Raw genomic sequence first — 22,059 nt, 5'->3', positions numbered from 1 at the left:
AACAAGTGTTGGTCTTCTTTTTTTTTCTTTTTTTAATGATACAATTTAGGGAGATGACACAGTTAATAGATGTATTTAGATGCATGAATTTTTGACGTTTTCATTATGAAAATTAAATACAACAAAGACGAGAGTATAGTACATTACATCCTGTGTGTCCATCCTCTGTTTCAACAGTTACTAACAGTTTTATCAATGTGGTCTTATCTATCCACCACCCCACAACCCCACTTTTTAGCAGCAGTATTTAAAACAGATCCCAGTTCAGCCTGGGAAACATAGTCAATGTTATTGTAATAACGTTGTATGGTGACAGATGGTAACTACACTTATCATGGTGAGCACTTTGTAAGGTATATAAACGTCAAATTGCTATGTTGTACACTTGAAACTAATGTAATTTATGTCAACTATACTTCAATTTTAAAAATCCCGGACATTATATTATTTCACTCATAAATAATTCAACATGACTTGGTAATAAAGACTTTTAAAATTCTATCTAATAAAATGGTCAATACTTTCTTGGTACACAGTAATCTAATACCTAGTCCATGTGCAAATTTCCCTGATTATCTTAAAACTTCCATTTGCAGTGGCCTACCCCCCCCTTTCCTTGGGATTCAAATCAGTTCCCCTGATTTTCTTTGTCTCTTAAATCTCTCTTAATCTCATTTGTTTGTTGAAGAATCCAGGTAATTAAAATGAATATTTTAATTCCATCATTAAGTAGAGAGGCACGAAGGGGCACCTGGGTGGCTCAGTCAGTTAAGTGTCTGCCTTCCACTCAGGTCATGATCCCAGGGTCCTGGGATGGAGTCCCGCATCGGGCTCCCTGCTCGGCGGGGAGTCTGCTTCTCCCTCTGGCCCTCCCCCCACTCGTGCTCTCTTGCTCTCTGCTTCTATCTCTCAAATAAATAAATATTTTTTTAAATGTGATTAATTTAAGGGACGCCTGGGTGGCTCAGTTGTTAAGCGTCTACCTTTGGTTCAGGTCATGATCCCAGGGTCCTGGGATGGAGCCCCATATTGGGCTCTCTGCTCACTGGGGAGCCTGCTTCTCCCTCTGCCTGCCCCTCCCCCTGCTTGTGCTCTCTCTCTCTCTCTCTCTCTCTAATTCTGGTAAATAAATAAATAAAATCTTTAAAAAAATGTAATTCAAATTTGATACAGCTAACGATCTTTAACGAAAAGTAGGGGGGATGAGATAGGGCTTTTTTTCATTTAAAATAGAGTGGCAAATAACTTTCTCAAGTCACAGTTACTTTGTTTTGTTCTCTTTCTTTTTTTTTTTTTAAAGATTTTATTTATTTATTCATGAGAGACAGAGAGAGAAAGAGAGAGAGAGAGAGAGAGAGAGGCAGAGGGAGAAGCAGGCTCCCAAGGAGCAGGGAGCCCTATGCGGGACTCGATCCCAGGACCCTGGGATCATGACCTGAGCCGAAGGCAGACGCTTAACCATCTGAGCCACCCAGGCGCCCGCTTTGTTCTCTTTCTTCCCCTGTTGCCTGAAGGAGAATGGGGGTTCTGAGGGAATGCAAGGAACCTCTGGGATGAGACGGGAGCTCCAGGAGGTCAAACCAATGTCAGAGTCGTCTACTTAGAGTGCTTCCGGCCTCCAAAGACAGCTTCAAAGGAGGCTGCTTTCGGTCCCAGCCTCCTGTACTGTCAGAATAGAGTACTGGCTCCTTGCTTACCCCACTCAAGCTATTCTATTTAGTTATTTTGGAACAAATTCAAAGGTATTCTGCCCTGATTCCCCCTTCAGGGCTGAGGCCCCCACAGCCCTGCTGTTGGGAACATTGGTGGCAATTGGCATCAGCCGCTGGGAGCTGCCTCTCCCAAAATTACATCCCTCCCAGAGGGCAGCCCCAGGCCAATGACCAGTTGAGGCCGGGATACAAAGTTCTGGTTTCTTTGCTTCAGCTGGGGCCAAAGCTGAAGGACCCAACCCGCTCTGGAGTTCACCACAGACTGGAGGACAGTCCAAGGCCTCACCTGCAACTGACATCGTGGGTCAACCTCTCCCTCTGCCCAGCACCGCCTTCTTCATCCCTGGGGGGTGAATCTCCTGAGCGCACTCGCTAATCAACCTTCTGTACTCATTTTTGTACTGGTCTGTTTCCAGCAAACTCTGTCTAAAATGGTTGGTTAAAGAAGCTTCTTCCCACAGTTATTCTTCAGCCGCTTGATTGCTTTCCAGAGGCAATCGTATGTATCAGTTTGTCATACATACTTGCAGAGACATTTCATGTAGTTCTAAACATACATGTATATATTCTGTCCCTCGTATATGTTTTTTAAACATATACCAGCTTTCAACCATTCTTTGCTTTGCTTTATTCTTTTAACAATATATTTATCTCTTAATAGTATGCTTTGCAAGACTGCCCTATTGGGCGCCTGGGTGGCTCAGTTGGTTGAGCGACTGCCTTCGGCTCAGGTCATGATCCTGGAGTCCCGGGATCGAGTCCCACATCGGGCTCCCTGCTCAGCGGGGAGTCTGCTTCTCCCTCTGCCCCTCTTCCCTCTCGTGCTTTCTATCTGTCATTCTCTCTCTCTCAAATAAATAAAATCTTAAAAAAAAAAAAGACTGCCTTATTATTTTTGTTGGATGTTCACTATGGCGTTACCACAATTTATTTAACCATTACTCTATTATTATTGCATATATAAATTGTGTCCAATTTTTTTTTTATTACATGCCATGCTGTAAGATATCACTCTGGCCATGTATCTCTTTCTAAATATGTGATTACATCTCTAACACACAGAGTTAGAAGTCAAATTGTTGGGTCAGAGAATATGCATGTAAAATGCTGATTGATGTTGGGGCGCCTGGGTGACTCAGTCGGTTAAACGGCTGACTCTTGATTTCAGCTCAGGTCATGATCTCAGGGTCGTGAGATCCAGCCCCACGTTGAGCTCTGCTCTGGGTGTGGAGCCTGCTTAAGGTTCTCCCTCTCCCGCGTCCCGCCCCTCTCCCGAGAGCTACGCGGCGGCTGAGCGGAGGCCTCGGGCCATAACGGCCATCGTGGCGGCCGCGGCAGTCTCCCGGTGCCCTCTTCAGTGTAGCTGAAGCTGCTGAAAGATGGCAGAAGAAGTGGTGGTAGTAGCCAAATTTGATTAGGTGGCCCAACAAGAACAAGAGCTGGACATCAAGAAGAATGAGAGATTATGGCTTCTGGATGACTCTAAGTCCTGGTGGCGAGTTCGAAACTCCATGAATAAAACGGGTTTTGTGCCTTCAACTATGTGGAGAGGAAAAACAGTGCTCGGAAAGCATCTATTGTAAAAAATCTAAAGGATACCTTAGGCATTGGAAAAGTGAAAAGAAAACATAGTGTGCCAGATTCTGCATCTCCTGCTGATGATAGCTTTGTTGACCCAGGGGAACATCTCTATGACCTCAACATGCCTGCTTATGTGAAATTTAACTACATGGCAGAGAGAAAGGGTGAATTATCATTGATAAAAGGGACAAAGGTGATCGTCATGGAGAAATGCAGTGATGGGTGGTGGCGGGGTAGCTACAATGGACAAGTTGGATGGTTCCCTTCAAACTATGTAACTGGGGAAGGTGACAGTCCTTTGGGTGACCATGTGGGTTCTCTGTCAGAGAAATTAGCAGCAGTTGTCAATAACCTAAATACTGGGCAAGTGTTGCATGTGGTACAGCCTCTTTACCCATTCAGTTCGTCCAACGATGAAGAACTTAATTCTGAGAAAGGAGATGTAATGGATGTTTATTGAAAAGCCTGAAAATGACCCTGAATAGTGGAAATGCAGGAAGATCAATGGAATGGTTGGTCTGGTGCCAAAATCTATGTTACCATTATGCAGAATAATCCATTAACCTCAGGTGTGGAACCATCACCTCCGCAGTGTGATTACATTAGGCCTTCACTCACTGGAAAGTTTGCTGGCAATCCATGGTATTATGGGAAAGTCACCAAGCATCAAGCAGAAATGGCATTAAATGAAAGAGGGCATGAAGGTGATTTCCTCATTCATGATAGTGAATCTTCGCCAAATGATTTCTCTGTATCACTAAAAGCACAAGGGAAAAACAAGCATTTTAAAGTCCAACTAAGGGGCACCCGGGTGGCTCAGTCGTTAAGCGTCTGCCTTTGGCTCGGGTTGTGATCCCAGGGTCCTGGGATTGAGCCCCGCATCGGGCTCCCTGCTCAGCAGGAAGCCTGCTTCTCCCTCTCCCACTCCCCCTGCTTGTGTTCCCTCTCTCGCTGTCTCTCTCTCTGTCAAATAAATAAAGAATCTTTAAAAAATAAAATAAAATCCAACTAAAAGAGACTGTCTACTGCATTGGGCAGCGTAAATTCAGCACCATGGAAGAACTTGCAGAGCATTACAAAAAGGCACCAATTTTTACAAGTGAACAAGGAGAAAAACTGTATCTTATCAAGCATTTGTCATGATAATGCTGACCAGAAGTGACTGTCTCACAGCTATAATTCATCATGTAATTAAAGACTGAGAAAATGTCAGTCCAGTCATGTTTGACTGGAAATCGCTTTCTGACCCTACATGAGAATTGACTATAATACATAAGTATTTTTATTATAACTCAGCCCATACATATATACTACATACGCAAAGCATCTGCACAAAGCAGTTCCTTATCCTTGGTCTTCTGTTTTATTGTTTTCTTTGCCGTTTTTCTCTTTGCTTCTAATATTAAGGTTTTTGTTTTTGGTTGTTTTTTTTTTGGTGTGGCACATAGACTTTATTCTGACCGCTCCCCAAGTCCTGGGTCCAGGCCCGCGTCCTGACCAGCGTGTGGGTTCACTCAGCACTCAGAAAGACCCTCTTGCGTGCAGTATTGGTGTACGGGTGCCAGCGCCACTCCACGTCTGCTATGGCCTCCTGCTCCAGCGTGCCCAGGCGGATCATGTACAACTTCAGTTCAAAGCGAGGCCCAACCTCGGTCAGCTCCACACTGCGGTGGCTGGTGACTTCCTATATACATGGTGCCGGAAGGAGATATAGTCATCTTGGTTTGCAAAGGTGATGACCCGGTGGCTGTCATCTTTGGGCACAGGGAACAGGTAACGGAGTATGTCGGAGACCCGCTTGCCTAGTCGGGAGGAGAAGCCATGCATGATGAGGTGAGGCTTGGCCTCGGACACGGAGCCCAGGTCAGGGATGTCGTGCCACATGACCACATTGCACAGTGTGAAGGAAGCAGTAGGGCCGAAGGGCAGGTGGCTGACAATGAGCCCCACAGGTGTGCCTCGATGTTCATGGACAACCAGCAGGTCAGTGACACCATTGGCTTTGCAGGCTCGCACCAGTGCCCCTACCTCATGCTGGCCATGGTTCATGCGTTGGGCACCTGGGAACACCAACTTCAGCTCCTTTGCAAACATCTTGAGACGGGAACTGGGGTCTCGGGAGATAGTGATCATGACCTTAGGATCCTCGACCCCTGCCCATCGATATTCATCATCCATGTGGTTGGTCACACCTTCACCGCCGGCGTCATCGAACTCCAGGGAACCCTGTAAGGCCAGAGCCTCCCGGCGTAACTCGGTGGGAATCAGGCGATTCTCTTCCAGGGCGCGCCGAACCTTCTCCTTCCTCTCCTGGGCGGTTCGCAGCGACTCCTCGCGGGCCTTGCGGTACAGGTACTCCCGGCGAAGACGGGCCTCACGACGCAGCATCCTGAGCGCGACTTCCACGTGGGTCCAGGAGAATGCCAGGGCAGCCGTAAGCCTCTAATATTAAGGTTTTATGTTTTGAAAAAATAATGCAGATCAAGTCTTTACCTGGAAGAATTAGTTGGTTTATTTTCTTTATTTCCTTGTACGGGCACCATATTAGTCACTTCTGCAATGGTTTCTCTTCAAATAAAATTGTTATATCAGTATATGGCGTATGCTAAAATAAATTTCTTGGACAATGTTTTTTTCTGTGACTAAATAGCAATAATAAACGGAAAATTAGAAATTATTTTCAGGTATTTGTTGCAAGCCATTGTAAATACCATGTTGTGTCTGCCATTTTTAAAAATTTATTCATTGTCTTCATTGTAAAGCAAAACAAATGGGACATACGTTTGAAAACGTATCTTGTACACTTTTAATTTACAGCTGTTGGAAACAAAAATCTCTAAATTTCTAGGATTTTGGGGGGTTGCTTCTTATCTGGTTATTCAAAAGAATAAAGCAGTCTCTGAGAAAAAAAAAAAAAGATTCTCCCTCTCCCTCTGCCTCTGCCCCCCTTCCCCGACCCTTGTTTCTCTCTCATAAATAAATAAATAAACAAAATATTGCTTGATAATGCCAAATTTGCCCTTCGTGGAAGTTGATGAGAATGTGTATCATGCTATACCCTAGCCAATGGCCTGAGTTATTCATATTTTTTATCTTTATCTATCTGATAAGGAGGAAATCATCTAATGATAGCGTTAACTTTCTACTGAGTCATAGAGAGTGTCTTGTGTTTAAAAAACATTTATAGGGGTGCCTGGGTGGCTCAGTTGGTTAAGCGACTGCCTTCGGCTCAGGTCATGATCCCAGAGTCCCGGGATCGAGTCCCACATCGGGCTCCCTGCTCAGCAGGGAGTCTGCTTCTCCCTCTGACCCTCTTCCCTCTCGTGCTCTCTGTCTCTCATTCTCTCTCTCTCAAATAAATAAATAAAATCTTCAAAAAAAAAAAACACACACACACAAACTAAAAAAAAAAATTTATAATGAGCTTTTTTTCATGTACTGTCTGTTCATATCCATTGTTGATTTTTCTATTGGGTTTTTATTGTTGTTTCTTATCTTTTTGTAGAAGCTCTTTATATATTAGGAAATGCAATATTATAGTATAAGCTATAAATACTGTTTCATGATTTGTCATTTGTATTTAGACTTTGCTTTCGGTAGTTTCTGTTATGCTAATTTTTAAAATGTAGTTTAATTTATCACTTGTCTCTGGTTTCTGAGATTTGTGTTAAAGAGTACTAGGAGAAAAAGACTTTGAGATAAAACCCAGGATGTGCTAGAAAGGAACATTCTAATTAAAACGGTGGATAAGACTAAAACTATTCGCAATTATCACTGATATTTCTCCAAAGAAGACATGCAGATGGCCAACAGACACATGAAAAGATGATCATCATTTCTTACCATCAGGGAAATGCAAATCAAAACTGCAATGAGGCATCACCTCAAACCTGTCAGAAAGGCTAAAATCAACAACACAAGAAGAAACAGGTGTTGGCGAGGATGTGGAGAAAAAGGAACACTTGTGCACTGTTGGTGGGAATGCAAACTGGGGCAACCACTGTGGAAAACGGTATGGAGTTTCTTCAAAAAGTTAAAAAATAGGGGTGCCTGGGTAGCTCAGTCTGTTAAGCATCTATCTACCTTTGGCTCAGGTCATGATCCCAGGGTCCTGGGATCGAGCCCTGCATCTGTTCATGCTCTCTCTCTCTCTCGCCCTCTCTCTCTCAAATAAATAAAATAAATAAATAAAATCTTTAAAAAAAATCCCATTAAAAAAAAGTTAAAAATAGAGCTACCCGATAATCCTGCAATTGCACTACCAGGTATTTAGCCAAAGAATACAAAATACTAATTCTAAGGGATACATGCACCCCGATGTTTATAGCAGCATTATCTACAATAGCCAAACTATGGAAGCAACCCAAGTGTTCATTAATAGATGAATGGATAAAGAAGATGTGACATGTATACAATAGAATATTACTCAGCCATAAAAAATAATGAAATCTTGCCATTTGCAATGACATGGATGGAGCTAGAGAGTATAATCCTAAGAGAAGTAAGTTAGAGAAAGACAAATACCATATGATTTCACTCATGTGGAATTTAAGAAACAAAACAAATTAGCAAAGGGAAAAAGAGAGAGAAAGAGACAAACCAAGAAACAGACTCTGAACCATAGAGAACACACTGATGGTTACCAGGGGGGGAGGAGAAGGGGTGATGGGTGACATAGGTGATGGGGATTAAGGAGAGCACTTATTGTGAGGAGCATTGGGTGATGTATGGACCTGTTGGATCACGATATTGTACACCGGAAACTAATATTACACTGTATGTCTACTAACTGGAATTAAACTAAAAACATAAAACAAAACAAAAAGAATTATCACCAATAACCTAATAAAAATCATGATCTTCCCTCTACCTCACCCTCTAAAACTCGTTCCTCTCATAGTCTGCCCCATTTCAGTAAGTGCCAACTTTATCCTTCTATTGGCTCAAGGATGGCCTAGGAATTCTCCTTGGCTCTCTCTTTCTCTCACATCTCACATACAACCCATCAGCACTTCTTATCAGCTCCTAGAGCTGATAAGAATCTGACCTCTTTCCAAAACTTTCACTATTACCCTAGTCCAGGTCACCGTCATGGATTATCTTAGAGGCACCTAAATGGTTTCCCTGCTTCTACTCTGGCTTCTACAGTTTACTTTCAAGCAGTTAGAGAGATCCTTTGAAAATATAATACAGATCACTGAACTCCTCTACTCCGCACCCTGCAAAGTCTACAGCTATTTGGTTTAGGGTAAAAGCCAAAGTCTTCCCAATGGCTTAGGGTCCACCAAGTTCCTCCAACCTCATCTCTTACCACACATTGCCTGGCTCACTCTGTTGTCTTTGCTATTTACTCCTAGAATGCTAAAAGTTTCTGCCTCAGGGCCTTTGCAAGTCTGGTGCCTGTCTTTAGAAGCTCAGTAGCCACAGCTCATTTTCTCCCCCCTTTTAGTATTTTGCTCAAATGTCACTTTTTCAGTGGGTCCCTCTGTGATCACCATATTCAGAACTCCAGCCCCCATTTCAACATTTTCTGCTACTCCTTGCCCCCCTCCCTACTCTATAGCTCACATATACATATGGCCTTCTGAATATGTTCTTTATTTATTTAATATCTTCATACCCTAGCCCTGCCAAAATTCATTTAAGCTCCATGAGGGCAGAAATCTATTCCTGTTGTGTTCACTTTTTTATCCTTAGCCCTACAACAGTGCCTGTCAGATAATTAGGATGGAATGGATTTTGAATTTTACCTGAGGGATTTCATTTCTTAATTTGATTACACAACAGTGTACTGAAAAGTAGCTATGTGGATGGCTCTGCACTTGGAGCACTAGGAGGGGGGGAAAAAAACCACCAGACATATTTTTCATACGGAAAAAGTTTCAAAGAAGAACTGAGGCAGAGTATTAAAAAAGATACACATGGGGTGCCTGGGTGACTCAGTCAGTTAAGCCTCTGACTCTTGGTGTTGGCTCAGGTCGTGATCTCAGGGTCATGAGATTGAGCCAGGCGTTGGGCTCCACGCTCAGCACGGAGTCTGCTTGTCCCTCTCCCTGTTCCTACCCCTGCTCTGTCTCTCTCTTAAATAAATAAATAAACTCTCTTTTTTTTTTAAAGCACATATGTAGGAAAGCTTAAGCTTTTCCAGGTAGTTATATTAGAGGTGGGTGTAGGAAATAGATACTAGGAAATTAAACCTGAAAAATGCAAATTTTCTTAGTTTTAAGAGATTCTGGGGTTAGGTTACACCAAATTATACATGCAATAGGAAACCAGGACAAGACTTGAGCAGAACTTGATATGGTGGGAAATGAGTTTAGGTGCTTCATTTCCCAGTATGTCTAGGAGGCAATGGGGCTGGAAAGGCAGTTTAGAGCCTAATGCTTACCCTGTCAGTGAGAAAGCTTGAGGTCAGCGATAGTGGCCTTCGAAAGGAGTCACATGAAAAATCCCGTGTATGTTGAATAAACATAAGCTAGCATATGATTGGCTATAGAAGGCAAAAGGGGGCGGGGGGTCAGATGGTGCTAAAATTTGAAGTGTAGGTGACCCTTACAGCATAGAGACGCCTTATGTAACTGCGTCTTGGATCCTTCAACATGTCCTCTGGTGCTTTGATGTATTTGTGTGTAAGGAGACTTGTGATCACTCCATAGACCCTCAGCGGAGAAAGCCAGCAATGCCTTGGCTCTAGCTGCTTAAGGAAGTACTTGTGCCCTTTACACTAGTAACAGGAGTACAAGGAATAAACAGCACAACCCCAGGGAGACAGGTTTGTGGAGAGCTGAATGGAGCCAAAACCTGGGTAAAGAGGCTGAGAAGATCATCTGCCTTTTCTCTCCCTTGAAGTGTTCTATGGAATGTCATTGCTCAAGGTGCAGCTAACCCCTAGAATTTGACAAAAATTTGCATGGCTCTTCAGGAAAGCGAACTCCACTCTGCCTGAATTGAATCCAGCAGTTCTTTAGCCTCCGAGGATTGGTCATCATCCTCACCTGTGGGAAAATCAGCCCAGATTGAATTTGCATATTGTACAGTGGGTCAGACAAAGGCAGCCCGTAAAATGTCAAAGTCCCAGATACTTTCTGACACCTTCTTTATCTACGCTTCACCTAGGTTTCTCATGCAAACATCAAGAGATTAATTAAACGCCCTGCCCAGCCCCCCCAAAAAAAGAAAGAGAAAGAAAGAAAAAGAAAATCTATGTGATTCAGAGACACAGAATGTCAGTCGACTTTATATTTACCAGGATAAAAGATTTATCTGTAGTAGCTTACGGAAATATTTCTTTAATAATTTTGTACCTTCTAAATGACTTTCTTTAGGTGTGTTAACTTTTTCAAAAAGATTACCAAAACCAGTAAGCGAAATCTTGTTGGAACATAGCCATGCCTATTTGTTCACAAAGGAAACCAAACTTAATGCAGCCTACAGCTTAATGTTGGATTCATTCTCTGCATGGGTTGTATCATTGCCATGGTCATAGCCCGGTACCCCAGAGTGTTTCTGGGCATTGCCAAATACAGCCATTTCCCACTGGACTCACTTGGCCCCTTCTCCCACTCCTCTGAAACAAATCATCCCCAATTATGCCTTAATTGAATGGAGTATTTGAGCTGTTTGAGACAACTTGACTGTATCCAGAGCCAAAAGCAAAGAACTTAGTGTCTTTGACTCATCTCCAAATTTTGAAGTCCAATAATAAAAGACACTTTATGATTAAAGGTTTTATTTTTTTTTAAGGTTTTATTTAGTTATTTGAGAGAGAGAGACACAGCGAGAGAGGGAACACAAGCAGGGGGAGTGGGAGAGGGAGAAGCAGGCTTCCCGCCGAGCAGGGAGCCCGACGCGGGGCTCGATCCCAGGACCCTGGGACCATGACCTGAGCCGAAGGCAGACGCTTAACGACGGAGCCACCCAGACGCCCTGATTAAAGGGTTTATTATAGGTTAAGTCTAGTGTAGTATTTAAAGCACTAGAGTCCTGTGCTCCCACTTCTCCCAGCTTATAAAGAATTGATGCTGTATATTCCCTTGAAGAGATTTGATTTTAATACAATACAGAGTATCACTCAATACAAAAGCTAGAAAGGACCTAAGAGGTCCTCTTGTCCACTTTATTTGCATTTTTCAGATGGTGAGACTGAGACACACAGAGATAAGGTCATATTTTATAGACCTCTATAACAGGCTGGAGAGGAGCCTGGAACTGGAATCCAGTTCATCTGATCCAGTGGTTTTGAACTTTACCATGTTTACAACAGAATAATTTACACTGTTTAACAGAATAAAATACAAGCACAATAATTCATCATTCAGCCATTTTTCGGAGGAAATGCACCAGAGAATATGTATCAGAAGGGACCTTTGGAAACATTCTGCTCAACTTCCTAGTATTTCAGAAATCCCCTTCGAGTTCACAGGCAGAGAGTATATTAGAGGAATGCCAGACGCTGTAACAAAACAAACCCCAAACTTTAATGACTAAACACAACTAAAGTTTACTTTTCAGTCATTTACCAATACAAGTATTACTGATTGGTAGCCTTTCACGAGGTAACTCAGAGCCCAGGCTCCTTTCATCTGATGGCCCACGCTATTGTAGGGTCATCTATGTGCAGAAGGAGGGTGGGGGAAAGAAATAAGTAGAAAATACTTCTTAATCTTGGCCTTAAGAGAATACACCTTACCTCCGCTCACATTCCATTGATGAGAACTGTTCCCTTGGCCCCCTCTAGTTGCAAGACAGGCTGAGAAATGCAGTCAATGGCTGGACACTATAGAGAAAGGAGTACAAATGTTTAGTGAACTCTCTGTGAAGCAAAAGGGCTGGGTCTATATTCCTGCACCAGTCAGTTGGACACTGATCCCAGGCAATACCTCGGGTGGGAAGTGGCTTAACCTCCCAGCCATCTGTGGCTTAGGCAGTTTCCTTCAGCCAAATGCAAGCCTCTGGGGAATAGCATAGGTGTGAACCATTGGCAGCCTATAAAGGGGATGTAGCAAGACATCAAAAGCAACTGCTCCAGTCTGTACCCTTTGTACCACTCAGAGCTGATGGTTCCTCCTGTTCCTGTCAATCCATCTGGTTGCAGGTCCTCCAGGATTCTGGGTGGTGCAATTTCTTTTTTTTTTTTTTTAAGATTTTATTTATTTATTTGAGAGACAGAATGAGAGAGAGAGAGTGAGCACATGAGAGGGGAGAGGGTCAGAGGGAGAAGCAGGCTCCCCGCCAAGCAGGGAGCCCGATGCGGGACTCGATCCCGGGACTCCAGGATCATGACCTGAGCCCAAGGCAGTCGCTTAACCAGCTGAGCCACCCAGGCGCCCTGGCTGGTGCAATTTCTTATAAGAGGAGGGTTTCTGGAACAAACTACAACCCTGACTATAACAGGGGGGTCCTGAGGTTATGATAAATACAATTATGCCCAGGATGAATTGTTGCTCTTTCCAGCATGAAGGGGGTCTGATATAATCACTCAGCCACCAAGTAGCTGGTTGGTTTTCTCAAGGGGTTGCGGTGTCTGGAGACCTCCATTGCTCTTCATTCCTGGTGGCTGGAAATGTGGCGGCAGCAGTAGCTAGATCAGCTTTGAGGGGAGGTAGCACGTACTATTGAACTCACCCAAACTCCCCATCGCGGCCACCACAGCTACTCTGTTCAGAAGCCAGTTGTGCAAGGGCTGGTGTGGCTGAGGATCGAAACTAGCTGGCATCTGCTGAGTGACTCTTCCGGTCCCCTGGTTGGTCAGTGCCTTGTCTGTAATAGATAGGATCTGGCAGACCTTAACAAATGCTCTTGCCACATCCACTAATCCACTCACACGCTTCTCTAGACCTACTTCTTCATGATTTTCTAATCTTGCTCTTTGCCAGCCCACTACCTGACCAGTCAGGCCATTTGCCACTGCCCGTGAATCTCCACGTAACCTTTTGGGGGGGGCCATTTTCTCTCCACACAGAGTAGATACCCAGGAGCACCGAAGTAGATACCCACTGGCAGAAATTGTTTCCACCACCATCTTTGAGCCCAAGTGGGCTGTAGTGTGGTAGCAGCCTATTAACCTGAGGATTCATCCTCCTCTATCAGCTGGTCTTAGGGAACCCTCAAGAAGCTAGGAGTTCAAGGAAAAGTTCATGAAAGAGATGGGAGAGACATATCACCAGAAGCACTTGTTTGTACAGTTTACTCACAACCTGGGGACCTGCGTGAGCCCAGTCTCTGACATACTGTTTCCATCTGATGATGGAATGCTGCTGGTGTTCCCAGTCTCACGACGAGGTGTGTCTGAACAAGCCCAGCTCATGGTGGGCAGCTCTAATTGCATAACTGCTTGATGTCTCATACTCAGAGAGTCCCTTCCAGGTCCCAAAGTGTGTCAGAAGCTCTTACGTGAATGGTGTATAGTTCTCGGCTGCAGATGGCATGGCCTTGCCCAAGTACCCTACAAGTCTATCCTGCAACTGTCCCATCTGGGCGTCCTGAGTATTTCACACAGCATTTGTATCCACCACAGATCAGTCTGCTACCCTAGAAAGCTTCGAGTCATATGACCCAGAGAGCAGTGTTTCTTATACTGTCACCCAGATGACGACAGAGCCCTCTTCTGCGCTGAGTCTCATCCTTCCTCATCCCCCATAAGCAGGTCAGAGCCGGGTTTCGCAAATGTGATAAACACTACCTCCCAAATGCTTGCAGGCTCTGTGCCTTTTTTAATGGCAGGAAACCCAAGGCACAATTACTTGTCCTTTGGCAGAGAAGAGATGTCCTGGCATGTCCCAGAACACTGTGCCCCTAAAAATGTTTACATGATGGCAGGCTCCTTCATCTTTTCAGTATTATCTTCCACCTTCTGAAGTGCACGTGTCTTGCCAGCATCCCAGAGCACTTGCCAGTTCCTCCTTCCCAGATTCACTTAGTGTGACATCGATATGGTTGACTAGTGTGAAGTTCTGTGGAACGTCCACACAATCCAGGTCCCTTTGGACTACATTATGATAGAGCAGAGGACAAGTGAAGTAGCCCTGGGGCCAGGTCACGAATATATTCTATTATCCCTTCCATGTGAAAGCCAACTGTTTCTGATTCACCTTCCGGATGGGTCTAGAAAAGAAGTGGTTGCCGGTTACAGCTGCACGCCACATTCCAAAGTCTATATTAATCTGTTTTAGTGACGATACCATGCTCAGTCAAGCAACTTTGGTTGGGGCTCCTAATTGCTTGAGTTTCTGGGAGTCCCTATTATCTGCCACAATTCATCTAGTTTTTGCAAAGGACAAGCTATTGAATTAAATGGCAACTACGTGGGAACTATTCTCTGAATCCTGTAAGTCCTTGAGGACGCTACTAATGCCTACCATTTCCCCTAGGATATAATGTTGTTTTCACACTACGGCTGTTCATTTGCTTGTCTTTATTTTTAACTTTTTATTTTGAAGTAACTACAGGCACAAGAAATTGCGAAATTGGTGCAAGCAGTCCTGTGTACCAAGCTTCCCGTTTGCCTGAAACGTGTGAAATGCCAGAGGCATTGCATGATTTAATGCAGTCTCTCTCTCTTTTCTATTTTTAAAGATTTTATTTATTTATTTATTTATCAGAGAGAGAGAGAGAGACAGCGAGAGAGGGAACACAAGCAGAGGGAGTGGGAGAGGGAGAAGCAGGCTTCCCGCGGAGCAGGGAGCCTAATGCGGGGCTCGATCCCAGGACCCCGGGATGATGACCTGAACCGAAGGCAGACACTTAATGACTGAGCCACCCAGACGCCCCTTAATGCAGTCTCTTCTACCTGTATTTTGTCCCAGTCACCACAGGTGACAATCTCAGTGAGCGCACCCTTCCAGGAAGTCAGACTAACATTTTACCGTCTGACAATGATGAGGTTCACATTGCCATCTAGTGGTTGATTTATCCAATCCCGAATTCTAGATCTCCGCTTCCTGGGACCACTGCTGCACCAACTATCTTACAATATGCTCCCTGTGAACAGAGCCTCAGGTGGGAATCCCTGCTTCAGTGATCCTAAGGAGAGTGAAAAAAGTAGCAGACAGGGACGCCTGGGTGGCTCAGTCGGTTGAGTGACTGACTCTTGGTTTTGTCTCAGGTCATGGTCTCAGGTTATGGTCTCAGGGTCATAAGACTGAGCCCCGCATCAGGCTCCCCGCTCAGCACGGGGTCTGCTTGAGATTTTCTTTCTCTCCCTCTCCCTCTGCCCCTCCCCCACTTGTGCATGTGCTCTCTAATGGAATAAATAAACTCTTTTATTTTATTTTTTAAAAGATTTTATTTATTTGTTTGACAGAGAAAGACACAGCGAGAGAGAGAACACAAGCCGGGGAGTGGGAGAGGGAGAAGCAAGCTTCCCGCTGACAGACAGTCACTTTAAAAAACTGAATGAGGAGATGGAGTGAACCGTGTGCAGCTCTTGGGAAGAGCATCCCAGGTAGTTCTGAGATGGGGCAGCATGTCTGAAGTACAGAAAGAAGCCCCACGTGAGTGGAATGTGATGACAGAGGAGGGGAGGCAAGAGACGGTGTTTGGGACTCAGCCAGCGCAGCAGGACAAAGGTTTTTACTCTGATTACCACTTCCTTAAGACACCCTATCTTTAAAGCTTGGCGATAACGTTGTTTCCTAAATAAATAAATAGTGCACTCCAGGAATGACTTTCTTTTTAATCATTGGAGAAACAGGAGCTGGCGTGATTCGCCATGAGGAAATGTGAGTTAGTGACACGGTTAGCAAGGTTACGCCTGCTTCCATGAAAAGTGCACAGCCACACATCAGCCCGGAGCCCGTTCAGAACGCATCAGATCTGAGGTTCCGCCGCATTCAGGCATTTTCATAAGGTAACCAAGCAGGTCCGACCTTGACCTTGGGTGCCTTACCTATTCCTTCTTAATTAGGCTGTACTTAAATGAACCATCTCTGAAAGGGAAAATAGATTAGTCACACTAAATGGCTTTCTTAAAATACTTCACCATAAAAAAAAAAGCACCACACCTCTTGCTACTTTCTATACTGCACATTGATTTTTTTTTCCTTTCTGTATTCTCATGTTTTTTAGTTTTATAACTTTTCTTGGAGATTATGATGGCTCTCTCTAATAGTGCCTTACTGACCTCATTTATAAAGGTGACTACCAAGTGCAACGAAGTTCTTTTCCAGTACAGGTAGATCCTGTCTCTGCATGCACAGCCTCTCTCGTGCACTTCATCTACACCAATATAAACTGTGGAGAGGCAGCTCCCTCGTCTCCATTCGCATGGCTTTGATCCTAATCTGGGCCTTCTCACCTGGATGTTTTTCCAAACAAGTGTCCCCATCTCTTAATCTCCAATCCATCCTTTGAATTATTGACAGATATATTTTTCTGAAGCCCTATTTTGATCATTAACATAACTCTCCATAGTTATCTATCTTATCTATCATTCGTTCTAGCCACACATAAAGTCCTCAATAAGCTGAATCCCTTTTCCTAAGATTCCCTTTTTTTTAATTCCCTAATAGAATATTGCTCTGCCCGGGACATTCTCACCATCCTGTAAACACAATGGCTTTTTCTTTCCTCGTTGCCTCTGTTCATACTTTGCCGCATGTGGAAAGTTCTTTCTGGTTCTTCTCTGCTCACATTTCACCCATTATTCAAACCTTGCAACTCCTGTAAGCAGAGAGAGTTAGGGGTCCCCAGAAAAAAAGAAGCTTTTTTGTCATAAGAAAAGTCATTTTAGGCCACCAGCCATCTTGGGAAAGAATGTAAGAACCGCGACCTTGACTTGGACTCAGTCACCTTAAGATGACTTTTGCCCCAAATCCATGCTGCATTCCCCATTGTGCAAGTTCCTTCATGAATATGTATGCACCCTTAGCTTAAAACTTCCCTGATTTTGTTGTTTGGAGAGACCCTGCTTTGGGAAAGATTTCTGGTGTTCTCCTTTACTTGTTGCGACTAAAATCCTTCATTTTCCTATTCTTTGGCATGGTTCTATCTTTTGGCTCTACATGCACCAAGAGGCAAACCCAGTTTTGGGTAACAGTCCTGGAATTTGTCCTGATTTCTTTCACTCTATAAAGCTTATCGCTCCCCTGATAGGTGGCACCAGTCAAGGACTGCTCACCTAGCAATCACTTAGGATACAATGCACATGTAATTGTTTGAGAAACATAGAACAAGACCATGATCTTTGTCTTCCAATATCAGGATGGCAACGAGCCTTGTGGTACTTGCAAAGAATTCTTTTAACTCCCCAGGAACACCAAAGGATGAACAAGTTTGTTATCCGGAGCAAAGAAAAAGCAGAGTTGCCACAACTCATTGCTGGGGGAATTAAGCATGGCCTATGTGACTCCACAGCAAGAAGACTCTTGGAAACTTGTGCCCACTATCCCCATGTGCCGTTTCCCTTCACTGATTTTGCTCTGTATTCCTTTGTAATAAATTACAACCATGAGTATAACTATACACTGTTTTATGAGTCTTCCTAATGAATTACTGAACTTGGAGGTGGTCCTGGGGACTCTTCATGCAAGCCGAAGGACAGTTAGTGGAGGAATGGATAAAGAAATTTGGTGCGTCCATATGCTGGACTAGCACTCAGCAATAAAGAACAATAAACGACTGATACATGCAACGAATTGGATGGATCTCAATGGCATTACACTTAGAAAAGCCAATGTCAAAGGGTTGCAAACTGTAGGATTCTATTACTAGGACATTCATAAAGTGACAAAATTATAATGTTGGGACATGGACCCGTAGTAGTGGATCCAGGGGAAAGGTGCAACTATCAAGGGTTAACAGGAGAGAGTTTCTTTGTGGTGATGGAACAGTTCTGCATGCTGATGGTCATGATGGTTAATTGATTTCACAGAACTCTATACCCCTCCTTGTCCCCTCCCAAAAGGAGTGCATGTGAAAAGTGGTGAAATCCTAATAAATTCTACATCTCCATACCTGAATTAATAGTGTTTTAACAAAATCAGTTTCCTGGTTTTGACCAATTATTATGGTTATGTAAGATATTATCATTGTGAAAGCTGAGTGAAGAGTGCATGGGAACTCTCTGTACTGTTTTTACAAATTCTTGTGAGTCTGAGATAATTTCAAAATATAAACGCATTAACAGAAGAGAGAAAGAGAAAGAGAGAGAGAGAGAGAGAGAGAGTGTGTGTGTGTGGGTGTGTGTGTGTGTGTGTGTGTTTTGCCCAACTTTGCCAGAGGAGACAAGAAGTCTGTAGAGAATAAACAGCATACTTTCTCCTCATGCTGCCAGAAAGCAGAGAGGACTCCCTTTTGTTTCACACCTGTTTGTCTTTTGTTCAATTTTAAAATTGAATCGCTAATTAAGGGTAGCAGAATATGCCATTCCCAAATATGTCACTTTGGCCTAAGGATTATTTTGAGCTAAAGACAATTGAGAAGATGTGGATACAGGAAAAGCTCTCTGCCTTCCTTCCACTTGCCTAAAACAGGAAATCCATTTGGGGAGGTGTCCCCATTTCTCCTCTCTACCAGGGGACAGAAGTTAATCATCAGAGACAACTCTACACCCTTATCAGCCCAGAAGAATCTCTATAACAAACCTTTCTTAAACTAGCCTTTATCTACCACTGATTTCTCCATATATTCTCTCCCCCAATCTGCAACTTGTATAAGTTCTAAGTCCTTTTGTTTGTTTTGTCAGTTCTGTACAAAATTATTATTATTGTTCTTCCATTAAGATGCTGTAAGATCCAAGTTTTAACACTGTTTTGAGTTACTCATCACTGGGTGCTCCCATTTGTATGCATGAAGCATATGTTAATAAACTTCTGTTTGTTTTTCTCTTGTTAATCAGTCCTTTGTCAGTCTAATTTATATGGGCCCAGAAGAAGATCCTAGGAAGATTTGTGAAAAAAGTTAAAAATTTCCTTCCCTACCCTCATCTTTTTCTTATTGATTTGAAGAAGCTCTTTATATATTCTGAATGGAAGCCTTCAGATTTATGTATTTCATCTTCTACCAATCTGTGACTCTTTCCTTGTCCACTCTTTTAATGGAGTCTTATGAGGAAAATAAGTTTTTAATTTTAATGAAGTCCAACATTTCAATCGTTCCTTTATGGTTAGAGCTTTTATATCCAGTTTAAGCAATCTTTGCTCACTCCACGTTCTTCAAGTCAAAGTTGTCTCTGTTTGCCCCAAAATATACTCTCCACGACCAGCTTCTGGTCCAGCACTGAAGACTCAGCACTCCATATTTGGTGGTGAAGAATGGCTCTTCTCTCACTGTTGTTAGTACATTCTGTTTTCAAAAGACAGGTCTGAAGGCTTTAGGAAGGGATGATGATGACACTCATTAACACACTGTATAGCACTAAACCCATCCATCAGAATGGGCCCTGACGGTGAGCAGCCTGAACTAGTGATAGCAGAAGCATCATCCCTGCTTGTAGGGAGTGAACGCCATTTACCGGTAATCCAGATCCTCTAAATCTGTTTCAGCTGTGTGAACGGTGGCTTTGATTACCTTTGGACCAACTATCACGTTGAAGGATGGACTGGCTATAGCAGGCTTCTTGCATAGCAGCCCTTTCTACAAAGATGCAGTGTTATTTAGAGTGTGGTCCACGCAACATAAGCCTCACCGGGAAGCTTGTTAGAAACTCAAATTCGTGGGCCCCATCTCAGACCGTCTGAACCAGAATCTCTGGATGTGGGGCCCATAAATCTGCGCTTTAATAGAATTTCCAGGCAATTCTGAGGTATGCTAAATTTTAGGAACCATGGCAGAATAAAATTTCTTGTAGAAATCAGCCAGCAACTTGACATTTATCCCCCAAATTAAGTACCTGGCACGTAATATAGGCTCAAGAAACATTTGACGAACAAAAACAAGAGTGTATGAATGAAAGCAAGAGCCCGAATTAAAGACAGCAACCACATTTAATCTTCTTGCTATTCATATACACTAACTTGCCAACATGGGCTCCCCATTCTCCAGTCATTAAAGCGTAAAGCAAAGGTCTGTGAAAAAAGCAATTCTAGTTCACTTGTAATTAATCCTTTTTTTAAAAAAATAAAAGAAATTACAGATTTAAAGTGTGATAATTGGTTGGAATATTTTAAGGTCTTTGTGAGAAGAATGCCGTTTTCTGAAATAGAGAATTCACATTTATATTAGACAAAAAGCCCAGTCCTCAAAGAAAGTTCTTTGTCTTGTGCTGCTTCATCCGAGAGAACAGCAGGTGGCAGATGACCCTGGGCGCTGCAGGAGGGCCAGTGGTCGGGGCTTGGGTGAGGCCACGGAGCTTTCGGAGGCAAGGCCGAGGACAAGGAGGGGATCCCCGTCACCAAGCTGGGCTGCCTGGCCAAGGACATGATGATCAAGTCCCTGGAGGAGCTCTATCTCTTCTCCCTGCCCGTCAAGCCATCTGAGATCATTGACTTCTTCCTGGGGGCGTCCCTCAAGGAGGAGGTTTTGAAGATCATGCCTGTGCAAAAGCAGGGCCGTGCTGGCCAGCAGACCAGGTTCAAAGCATTCGTTGTCATTGGACATTACCATGGACACGTCGGTCTGGATGTCAAGTGCTCCAGGGAGATAGCCACCGCCATTCTGGCCAAGCTTTCCATAGCCCCGTGAGGGGAGGCTACCAGGCGAACAAGCCCAGCAAGCCCCACGCTCTGTGCTGCCCCCAGAGGCACGGACATGGTCTCAGCCCCTGTGCCCAAGAAGCTCCTGAGGATGACTGGTATTGACAACTCTACACCTCAGTCAGAGACCCTGCCACCCTGGGCGACTTTGCCAAGGCTACTTTGGATGCCATCTTAAGACCTATGGCTAGCTCACCCCTGACCTCTGGAAAGAGACGGTGTTCACCAAGTCTCCCTATCAGGGATTTACTGACCATCTTGTAAAGACCCACACCAGAGTCTCCGTGCAGAGGACCCATGGCTCCAGCGGTGGCCACCACATAGTTTTATACAAGAAAAATAAAGTGAACTGAGGCTCTTTGTCTTGTGGTTTTGTTTTCTTGCTATTTAAGAGTTAATTTTTTTCCTCACGTAAAAATGGCCTTTTAGGAGCACCTGGGTGGCTCAGTCGGTTAAGCATCCAACTCTTGATTTCAGCTCAGGTCAGGATCTCAGGGTGGTGAGATCGAGCCCCACGTTGAGCCCCCGTCAGGTTCCGTGCTGAGCGTGGAGCCTGCTTAGGATTCTCTCTCTTCCACTCCCTCTGCCCCTCCCCCAACTCCCTCTCTTAAAAAAAAAATAGCTTTCTTTTCCACTATGGTTAGGAAGTCCAGAGTCCACTGTTAACCCAGACAAATCATTTACAATGAAGTTATATCTTTATAATGGAGATGTTGACATAATATTAACTTCTGGCAATGCTGCAGGAGAAGTTATATCAAGGACAACCACATATTCTTCCAAGGTTACTTTCCTGGAAGGTAAAATATCGCTTAGCAACAACTTACTGAAAAGATAATGGTGCATACCCATGTACAGTTTTACCAAGATTAGTTGATTATCTTAAAAATTATGTCCTTAGACCACCCAACAGCAAAACACTGCCAGGGCATCCAATATATATATCGAGTTAGAGATACAGAATATTCCTTTGCTACAGGTTGTTATGGGAATCTAAGGAAGATGGACTGTGAATCCATTACATTTTGGCCCCACAATTAACATGAAATTTCATAATTTGGAATTTAATGATTAATGAAATGAAGCAGGAAAACTAATATTCCCAAAAAAGGGGCAAAACAAAATGTGTTGCATGA

General features: G+C 43.7%; 1 protein-coding gene and 2 pseudogenes across 1 annotated transcript; 2 read left to right on the top strand and 1 right to left on the bottom strand.

Annotated features, from left to right (window-relative positions):
• The first annotated feature begins 3,091 nt into the window (after positions 1–3,091).
• Positions 3,092–4,436, top strand: LOC113929608 (annotated as a pseudogene).
• Positions 4,437–4,792: 356 nt separating this feature from the next.
• On the bottom strand, positions 4,793–5,716 carry LOC113929070 (U3 small nucleolar ribonucleoprotein protein IMP4-like). Its single transcript, XM_035727657.1, is given in 2 exon segments — positions 4,793–4,971; positions 4,974–5,716. Coding segments are annotated over 2 exon segments (876 nt in total). The 5' UTR covers positions 5,682–5,716; the 3' UTR covers positions 4,793–4,803.
• Positions 5,717–16,002: 10,286 nt separating this feature from the next.
• On the top strand, positions 16,003–21,247 carry LOC113928611 (annotated as a pseudogene).
• The last annotated feature ends 812 nt before the right edge of the window (positions 21,248–22,059 follow it).

This window comes from Zalophus californianus, chromosome 5, assembly GCF_009762305.2.
Source record: "Zalophus californianus isolate mZalCal1 chromosome 5, mZalCal1.pri.v2, whole genome shotgun sequence".
NCBI classification, from domain to species: domain Eukaryota; kingdom Metazoa; phylum Chordata; class Mammalia; order Carnivora; family Otariidae; genus Zalophus; species Zalophus californianus.
This window is presented reverse-complemented; position numbering and strand designations above follow the sequence as displayed.